Consider the following 10,796-nt stretch of genomic DNA (forward strand, 5'->3'; position numbering starts at 1 on the left):
ATTTTTCCCTTGGTTTTGGACCTCCCCCCCAAACGAAATTCCTGGCCACCCCACTGGTACACGTACAACACATTTTGCCACATTTAGCTCACATGATGTATTTTATTTACATTCCATTGAAAGAAAGTTAACAACTACGAGTCGAATATCGTATACTACCAAGGCATAATCAACAGAATATTAGGTGCAAATAAACATAATTTAATCCACCTTCAGCTCCTCCACTTCCGAAATAACTCCTTAATATAAAGCTTATAGAAGCTAACTTGAGGCGAATGTTTTGAGTTTATCTCACCGGCTCTATTAACTTATTAATTCTCATAAAATTATCCATCAAATACAGTTTTTCTTATTCCAGTATTTTCTAGCCTACGTTAGCGCTGTATCGGTATTCTTACCTCCAATGTAAGATTAGCTTAGGGCTGTATTATTTCCTTTGAACTGTATTTCTAAAACCGATAGAAATTTGTAGAACCTATGGATCAAAATGTGAAAAATAGTATTGTTACTACTTTTTTGTTATCCATGCATACAATGCAGACATTAAATAATAGAAAACTTACTTCGCGATGGTTGATAGACATAGTTTAAATCATACCGCGGCAAGATATAACCCCAGATAATTACATTTGTATGAAAGTGGCTGAAATGGCTGTTTTAATTTCAATACAAGCGACTTATTGATTAAATACTTTAATGAGCGAAATTCAGAACAATATTATACGTCAGACCTGCGAATTTTTTTTCCATCAAGCTGAGCTCAAGCGGCAGTTATTACAACCAAAACAGTTTGTCGCAAATCTGAAACCTTCCGTATGGAATAATTTAAGAAGGCTTACAGCGACCGTTCACAATCAATAGGCAGTGGAAAAGCGAATTTGTTGACTAATCATACAAAACCCAGTCATTGTCCTCGCGTAGCTTGGTATGTGCATACCTATGCTACAACTCCATCGACTGAATTCACGTCGAGCGTCGGTTGACAGATGGAGACGACTGCATTACGACATAAAGCTTGTTATGAAACCGGTGCATTTGCTAAGTGGGAGGAACCAAGCCCCGTTTTCCCAGCGGAGAGGTTTGAAACATGCTGAAGGGTAAACAAAATTTTGGGTGGTCAACGTGAGTCAGTTTTCACGCCGACTCGACCGCTCATGCATCGTAATTGCGATGAGCCATCGATCGTGATTCTTAAATATTTGATGGCTTGTTTAGCCACCCAATGAGACCGAAAACTTCATGCTGCATTAAGTCGGGCGACCATGGGTGTTATTTAACACCGCGCGCTGCTATCGTCTCGCTCATGCAAAAGACGAGAGAAGACTTTTGAGTCGGCACTTTTTGCTTTGAATATATTTTTAAACGTTTTTTCTTACATTACTTCTGTTTGTTTCATCATTTCATGGAGTTTTGTTATTGATATCAACCCATTTCCCTCAGTCGGATCGGCATTAAATGCACTTGCACACATGATGGCAATACAATATTCAATTATCAGACATGTGAAATTTTGCTCCATTGTTCTCAAATAAATTAATTAAATTTCCACATGGAAAATATTTGTGAATGTTCTCTATATATTGCGTTAGTAGATAATAAATTTACTAGCAAACATTTCTTTAACAGCTCTGGTTTACACGATTCGCCACCAAAAAGTAGAAAATAAAAATAAAAAGATCAAAACACGCTTTCAAGTATAAAAAGGACTAAAAAAACCAAAATTAATCTTTTCATCACTCGGAGAAAAAAGCGTGGGTTCTGATTAGGTTTAGATATTAATTCTAAGTGTTAATCCTTATTGATCCACCGGGTACTTCTACACTCTTTTCGTATAAACTTTATCAGCTCCCTCAATTTATTCTCCGAGGGAAAAAAAAAACCTTTGACTGTTTGTAGTTTTTAACTCTGATTTTGGAAAAAGCGTGTTTTTGTTAATGTTTTTATATTTAATTTTACAGCCAGTTCTATTGCCTCGAGCAATGACTGAATTATTGTACAATTCTTTTGAAGTCCCAGCAACCAAGGATGTACCCAGGATCAAAACTGGGGGGGGGCGGGGGAGAAAGAGCCATGGTCGCTCCAGTTGTAACATTTTTGCGTGGAAAATGTGAATGAAACCGACATTTTAAGAAAATTATTAATACGATTTAAAATTATTTGCTTGTAAAAAATATTTATTTAGTTACATGTCTTATACTAATATCATTTTTGAGGGCTAAAAGAATTTTTTTTGCAAAATTTCATTCCAATCCAGTCCTGATTTTCCTGAAAGACTTTTGCGATTTTGGTTCCAAAAATAATCCCAAAAACTTGCATCGCCTTCCATCCGCATTGCCAAAGATATCATCAATATTCACCACTCCTTTCATCAGACCTCTTGGCAGGCAATAAAAATATTGTTAATCTGTGTATGCATGTCATTACAATAGTTTTCGCTTTTCTCTTTCGCAGGGCCATGAGCACCTTCCATCTTTCGATCGCCTCGTGGACCCGCTGCAGGCGTCGGAGCAGAAACTGGAAGCGACCAAGTTGGAGCACGTGGCCAACGCAATAGGAGACGGGGCGAATACGAAAGATGAGGAGGCAGCAAAGAAGGAAGACCCTGCGGAGGTAAAGGAGACGAACAAAGGCGAGGAGGAAGAGGGCGTGTCCGAAGAAGAGGAGGACGAAGACGAGGACGGATCTGAGGGCAACTCGGAGGAGAACCCCATCCAGATCAGGGTGCCTCTGCAACTTGACTTCGACGAAATCGCCGGGGTGAGTACAGTCAGTGGCGCAGCAAAGGAGGAGGGTTTTGAGGGATTAAACCCCCCCCCGAGCTCAGAGAAATTTTTAAGTTTTATCCGTTTTACTTAATTGGAATAGTAGTATTGATAGAATAGTGTTATAATTAATCAAATATCCCTCCGAAAGCCGTAAAACTCGCCATTTTAAACAATTTGTCTGAAAAATTTTCTGGAGGGCTCCCGCACCTCCCACTTACCCTGGCGGGTATGCAATACCCCAACACCCCTAAACCCCCCCTAAGCGTAATTCTTAGCGGCGCCCCTGAGTACGGTAGCGTAGGCAGGATTTTGAAATGTGGGAGGGGGGGTTTACCGGAGATTTCGGGAACCCTCCGGGGTTTATGGAAAGCAACCTAGGGCAAAGGGGGCCTGAAGGTTCATCCCCCGGCAAAGTTTGGGATTTTCGATACTGAAAACGTGATTTTTAGGGCTCAAAAACAGTAATTTTGTACGAATATTTATTATTGAGGCCATCTTTCTCATTTTTGGCGCCTCTTTTAAAGGCTCAAGGGAGGGATTGTCAAGAAACCCCCCCACCGTGGCTACACCACTGGGTGAGTAACCTCGCCATTAGCACAACGAGGAGGGTTTAGGGGGATAACACCCCCCTCGCAGAGCTCTGAGAAATTTTTAAGTTTAATCCATTTCACTTTATTAAATTAATATTACTCATAGAATAGTGTAAGGATTAATAAAATATCCCTAAGAAAGCCTTAAACTCACCATTTTGAACCATTTATCTGAAAATATTTCAAGGGGAGGGCCCCCGCACCTCCCTCCTACCCTGGCAAGAATTCCACACCCTCAGACCCCCCAGTGTTAATAGCGCCCAAAAATCCCCCCTACCCATTACTATCTGCATAATAACCCCCATTACTAGCTGCACCCCTGAACCTCTCGGTATGGTATGGTATTTGAAGAAGGCAACCGACGGCTGTGTTCATTTGCATCGCGAGGTAAGGGTGGAGAGAAACCCAGCATCGGCATAAGCCTGCCCCTGACCAGTGAAATCATCGAATGACCTTCATTCATCAGATCATACTTTAAATTCCCAAAAATTTGGTATGGAGGTGGGAGGTTGAACTCCTTGGCCACCTGCCCACACCATACAGCTTTGAATGTAATTATTTTCAACATGGGTCATTTCTGAACAAGTAATACGAGTGATCCTCCAAGTGAGGATCTATTTGATTTCCATAGAAGTAGCTTAGGAGAAATGAGAGACAGGGGAATGCTGGTGGACCCACTCCTAATGACTACACTACATGCAGCTCACCTCAAAATGACACTATCATTTGCCTCCAGTTTTCTGGCTACACTTGTGTTTATTAGCAATGATGTATAAATGTGCACATAGGCGGATCCAGGGGGGGGGCACGTGCCCCCCCAGACCCTCAAAAATATGCAAGATTTTTAATACGGTCCCATTGTGATTGCGTTCGTTTTGTATTACGAGGTATCGTTGTGCCCCACCCAGAACAAAATCCTGGATACGGCCTTGCTTGTGCCCCTCCCAGAAAAAAATCCTGGATCCGCCCCTGAATGTGCACCATAATTTCTGATATGTTTTTCCCCCCACGGAAACATTTGGCTTTAACCTTGTTGTCACCTATCTAGCTAACAACCAGATTCCTAGTGAGGTGTCTTAAAGGGTAGTGTATCGATACATACATAATTAGAAAGCTTCAGAAAATTAATGGAAAAACAACATACTAGCCATTGGAAAACCTTTAACGAGTTACTAATAATAGGCTGGTTTCCTGTTTTTTTTTTAATTGCCTAAATCAAAATATAATTACTCCTGGAGTACATATTTCATGATTTTAGATTTTTAAATGGCAATACCTATTTTTCGAGATTAAATGAAAAGTGAAAATTTTCATCCACACGAAAACTCAATGGCTAAGCATGTATGCTGGGAAAAGCCTGTGTGGCGTCATTCTGGTTCTGCCTGCCGCTGTGTGAGGTCACCTTGGTGCAAGGCTACTAGCAGGTAGCAGAGTACCCTACTAGCAGGTAGCACTTGGCTTAAACAAGGATTATTAATGCCCTATCAGACGAAGGAAACTTTCCGACCATAGGCAGTTTTAATAGGTGACTATTAAGAGATGTGCCCCTGAGCTCTGTGCCTCATGCATGCACTGGTAATCTCAGACGATGTAAAACTCCTGACTACACATATACATTTTGGGCCCCTGTGACGTCACGTGGAGTGGCATCGCATGGGTGCCAATATGACGTTTTTCAAATGAGGTTAAAATTGACCATCAACATTCGTCTAAACTGGGATTTCTAAAACCAAATAATTTGTATAGTATGAATACACAAATGGTGAGTAACAAATCACTATCAATGCCTTTCATTTTCTTTGAAGATGGAAACTACCCTATTGCTATAGCCCACAAAGGAAATATCATTTACCTTGAACTAGGGGTTACGACTCACCCCAATAGGGTAGTTTCCTATTATTTTTTTATTGCCTAAATCGAAAGATTATTACTCCTGGAGTACGAATTTCACACTTTTAGATTTTTAAATGACGATATCTATTTTTCGCGATTAAATGGAAAGTGAAAATTTTCAAGTGCGCGAAAACGCGACGCTTAAGTAGGAATGACGGGAAAAAGTCCGTGCGACGCATTTCTGCCCCCCTCCCGCCTTGTGAGGTGACCTTAATCGAGGCTCTGAGCGCTGATAGGACGCAGGATGCTAGCGGGTAGCTGAGTACCTTGCTGGCTGGTAGCGCTTGGCTTAAAAAAGGTTTATTAATACCTTATAAATAAGTATATATACGTAAATATAATACCTTAATAAAACGAAGAAAACTTTCCGACCTTAGCCAGTTTTAATAGGTGATTATTAAGACATGTTACCCTGAGCTCTGTGCCTCATGCATGCATTGGTAATCTCAGACGATGTATAACTCCTATCCTCTCGCGTAGAAACTAGGTCCCTGTGACGTCACGTGGAGTGGAATCGCATGGGCGCCAATCTGGCCTTTTTCAAATGAGGATAAAATTTGACCCTTGCCATTCGTCTAAACCGGTATTTCAAAAACCAAATAATTTGTGTATTATGAATACACTAATGGTGGGTAACGAATCGCAATCAATGCCTTTCGTTTTCTTTGATGAAGGGAACTACCCTATTGATTTCAGCATTTAAGCCAGATATCAAGACCTTTTCCACTTTGAAATTTGAACACCAGAAGTTATATATTCAGTCCATTCTATTTGTTTTACATACTCAATTGTTAGATGCAAAAATTCAGGTATTAAAATAAGTATTAATGACACAAAATATATTCTAATTTAATGGTCAAATGTTGCTCCAATAATGAACTGCTCCTCTTCACAGAAGCAGATGATGAATATAATTTATGAGTGAAACGGTAAAATCAAAATTTCCAAGTTGATAGCTGGGGTATCCAAAGGCTCCACTTGGGATTTGAATGTGGGACCTTTTGATTAGTAGCCACTAGCTTTATATATACTCTATATAAGCAAAGACATCAATACCCATTCACACAACAGCTATCACATAAGTAATGATGAATTCATTCCATGCTGGTCAATAACAAAATCTGGCTTAAATTTTCAGATGCTGATGGAACGCAATCTCAGGTCTCGCATGAACTGTGTGGTGGAGAAGCGCAAAGCAGAAGAGGTTGTTGAACACCACCCACGCACGCTTCAACTGCCATTTGGACTCAACCTCACGACTGACCCTAGACACGAGAGAGTCACTGGTGAACGCATGGCAATCTTCTGTGAGAGTGGACACGACCAGATGCAACAGCAACAGAGGAGGTAAGCTAGCTCTCCAATAAAGCATGGTTGCATCAGTGGCATAGAGAGGGGGAAGTCTGGGGGTCTGGACCCCCCTTAAAATAGAAAAACAAAATTACTTTGGTTCAAAAAACTAAACATTGAAAAATCATGAATTTACAAAAGATTTTTTTAATGAAATTTTTTCGATCATGAAAAGTGTTAAAATTAAATAGTTTTAAACCCTCAATTTAGCATCCTGTTTACTATTCCCCCCTGGTTTTGGATCCCCCAGAACAAAATTCCTGGCTACCCCACTGGGTTGCATGATGAAGATAAAAGACATCTTAAAGTGATGCCAAATGTACAATGTAAATCATACATGGTATAACATACCCGTAAATGCCAATGAAATAAATATATGATCAATGACAGCTTTAAAGGTTTTCCACTAGGTCAATTCCTGTCATATAGTCAATTTTTGATGATTGACTTAACCACAATCCTGATAGTAGATTGAGCAAATTAAGCCCTAAGGATAGAGGAAAACTATTTAGACCATCAAATTGTAAACATAAATCCATAAATACACCAGTCTTGTGGTTAACCCTAACAGTCTTTGCTTGTACATCATGTTGGAAATACACAAGAACTTTTATCAAAATTATGATCAATAATCAATAAATTCTTGCAAATTCCTGTACAGTGAAAATAACATATGAATAATACTCCATCAAAATTGTTTTTGTAAAGAGTGTTGATCATTAAGCTACTCAAGAAATTCATCCATTTTTGTCAGGCTATGAATTTTCATTATTATTTTTTTTTGCTTTGAGACTGAAATGTACCTATTCACTTAAATTATGTCCAAAACTTTTCTTCTAACTAAATCTTCACTTCAAAGTAAAGCAGTGATTAATATTAGCTGCCTTTACCATAACATACTATCTACAAAATGTTCAAATTTCTCAAATTGAATTTAAAAAATTAAGACGAATATATACTGCAAATTGAGATTTGCATTCCATACTACATTGGTTTAGCATTCCTGCACTATAAAACACTCGAATCAAGGAGGTTTTATTCTATAATACATAGCCCAACATTACGATAATCCTGAAAGTCAGTTGTGAAATAATATTCAAGAACTTTTCTTTAGTGCCTAGAGAAGCTGGTACCTCCTAGCACTTCTATCCTTGTAAATTTTAGTACACAAATAGAAAATTGATCATATGTATTATTCCTCAATTTCTTCACTTAATTTGAACATGAAATTACATACTTCTACATTGAACACTCTTTTATGAATGTGAAATCCAACACTGTGTCTCTTACAACAGCCAGCTGTGAATTAGCATTCAGAAACCTAAACCAAGTATTAATTATCTCTTTTACTGTTTTTCTTCCCAGGCCAGAGATGCCGTTTGAATTCATCCCATTGATGGCTCCCCAGCAGCAGCAACAACCGATGCAGCAGATGCAGCCCGAGCCAATGATCGTCCCTCTCCCTGGCCCCATCCACCTCCCGTTCCACTTCATGGGACCCATGCACCACCAGCAGCAGGCTCAGAGCCAGCAGCCCCTCCCCATGCACCCACAGGCCCCGCATCTCGAGGAGCCTCACATGCAGGGCCCCATGCCGCAGCCACAACAGCAGACCATCCACATCTTCACCCCCGTCCACCAACAGGGAGTTCCCCAGAGCGAGGCACAGCACCACCAGGAGATGCTAAGGCGACAGATGCTTGAGCAGGTAAAAATTGACTGCTTCGATCATATACCATGGAAATTTTGGATAATTACAGGATCCTCCCTGATGAGCCCGAAGCTGTTGCAAGAGCATCTGCTTATTTTTCATAGATAGTTAAAGAGGCAAGAACTTTCAGGGTTCAAGGCGAACCCTGATAAGGGTACAACGCACCGGGGCCCGGAACCAAGCCAGGGGCTTATACGCCAGGAATCCCGGGGAGGGGGAGGAGAGAGGAAGGAAAAAGGATGGAGACGCCGTCGTGATCGGAGCCCGCCGGCGCCTCCAGGGAAAGGAAAGGGTTGGAAGGGAGGGAAAGAGGGATAAAACACTCCAGTGCTATGGAAGCAAAGGAGGCCCAATCTAGCGAAACCATGCCTGCGCAATTTCTCTACCACCAACCCGAAGAGATTTTTCTATGAGAAGAAAAATCCCAATGAGAGGGACAGTGGGAAAGTTAAAGAGGCAGTTGAGCTTTTAAATATATCCACCAAATATAAAATTTGCCAGGAAAAAAATAATTTGGATTAGCCAGGATTCAAACCCGGATCTGCCGATTGCCCATCAGTTACACTACCAGTCATACAATCAAGCCATCTTCTTCCTCGGCTAATCTCATACGGGGTTAACCAAATAAGGTGTTGACGTCTCAGGCCAAGTTTGGGTGACTTGTTACCCTATTTTTCTCAAGATTAAATTCTATGGGGGAAAAAGATGCTTCAGTTGTTCAAGTGGTAGAACCCCTGGTACAAAGTTGAGGATCTGGGTTCGAAACCATGACAATGAAACTTATTTTTCCTCTGTGTGGAATCTTCACTCTTTGTGTGCATTTGTGGGTGACTGCATAAAAGTAGGGATCCAGATATTCAACAGTTATTCCTTGAATATATACCTATTTCACCTTAATCCTTTATAACCCAATGTTGCTTCTAAGCAACATCAAAAATGTTTAAACTTTCAGCTCTAATTAGGAGATATCTAAACTAAATATTATTTTGCAGCATATGTTTTAATGACGAAATATTTAGCCGCCAGGATAATTATCATTGAGTGTAAAATGTTCAAGTTTTCAAAATGAAAATTCTTGAAATTTGAATTCTCCCAGAAACAGCTCTGGGTTAGAGAGGGTTAAATGGTAATAATTTTACTTTAACCACTTATAGGAGCAGGCATTGGAGAACATGAGGCCACCCCCTCCCCCAGTCCCCTCTGCTCACCAGCTGCCCCCTCACCAGCAAGCACCACCCGTGCACCACATGCCCCAGATGGGACCCCTCCCCGGACACCAGGGACCGATCATCTCAGTGCACCACTTGCTCGCCTTGGCAGAGGGAGCCTCCGACGAAGACGACAATCAGGAACAAGCTGTTCCATCCGGGAGGGCATTCAGGGAGCAGATCCCACAAAGGCTTCCAGTCCACATTCCCATGCAAGGAAACAACATCAGGGGCCCAAGCATCCCAATGCCAGAGGAGCATCGACCACACTGTGAGTTGAATATTATGTTTAGTTAGCCCTTATAGTGCCAGCAGGTCGATCTATCGGCCTGGGCATAGGTGTGAAGAGTGCTAAGGGCCAATCTATCGGCCGCATTTTTTTGCACATGCACCTTTTCATTTTTTGTGCTTCATTTAGCTTTAGCAACTTTTTTTAGTATCTGTCACGATTGAATATACCCGTTCGTATTAAGAGCACTCTGGAAAAAATAGCTTAAGAAGATGCATATTAGACCTTCTATAAATTTTTATAAAGTGCAAACCTACAAATTCGCCTAAAAAGCCCTGGCATTTTCCAGAATACCAGGCAAAATAGTTTGCCACTGAAAGGGATTAAGTGACATCTCCATTTCCAAACATCTTTGGCTTCATCCCAGGATATCATCGGTTTTCGCAAAGAACAATATTTGTAAAATGTTCTTAGGTTAGGCACAAGGTAAGGTTGCTGATGGTCAATGTTTAGAAAAATGACTCTCTCATTGTCATTGGGCCTGAATAAGTATCCATCCAATGCAAAACTATATTAAAAATATACTTATACAGGGAGTTTTAATTAAACGTTACAAATAAAAAGTTTCACCTATCTCAACAAGTTTTGTATCAGTCTCATCCTTCATGATGATAAGAGAGCCACTTGCCTAAACATCTGCTTTTAATAGCCTCACCCGGTAGAAAACCCGAGAACATTGTACAACTTCATCATCATTGGTTGACCTTTCAGAGCTGATAAGTTCCCGATTCTATTCACCTTCTGAGCCAGTGGGATAGCCAGGAATTTCATTTGGGGGGAGGGGGTCCTAAACCAGGGAGGGAAATGTTTGGAAAACAGGGTACTAAATAGAGGGTTTTAAACTAATTTTAACACTTTTTATAATCTAAAAAAACTTCATTTGTTGGAGAAACCTTTTGTAAATTCATGATTTCTCAATATTTTGTTTTCTTTTACGAAGGAAAATAATTGTATTTTCATATTTCGTTTTATTTCCTCATTTAGGCCCCC

General features: G+C 40.5%; 1 protein-coding gene across 1 annotated transcript in view; it reads left to right on the forward strand.

Annotated features, from left to right (window-relative positions):
• The window catches only part of LOC124163428 (cip1-interacting zinc finger protein), a 92,882-nt gene that overhangs the window by 80,403 nt on the left and 1,683 nt on the right, over positions 1–10,796 (forward strand). Inside the window, exons 3-6 of the mRNA XM_046540339.1 lie at positions 2,452–2,757; positions 6,387–6,595; positions 7,964–8,306; positions 9,464–9,788. Of these exons, the coding sequence (XP_046396295.1) occupies positions 2,452–2,757; positions 6,387–6,595; positions 7,964–8,306; positions 9,464–9,788 (1,183 nt within the window). The remainder of the gene's footprint in view (positions 1–2,451; positions 2,758–6,386; positions 6,596–7,963; positions 8,307–9,463; positions 9,789–10,796) is intronic.

Source organism: Ischnura elegans, chromosome 8 (genome assembly GCF_921293095.1).
Source record: "Ischnura elegans chromosome 8, ioIscEleg1.1, whole genome shotgun sequence".
Classification (NCBI taxonomy): domain Eukaryota; kingdom Metazoa; phylum Arthropoda; class Insecta; order Odonata; family Coenagrionidae; genus Ischnura; species Ischnura elegans.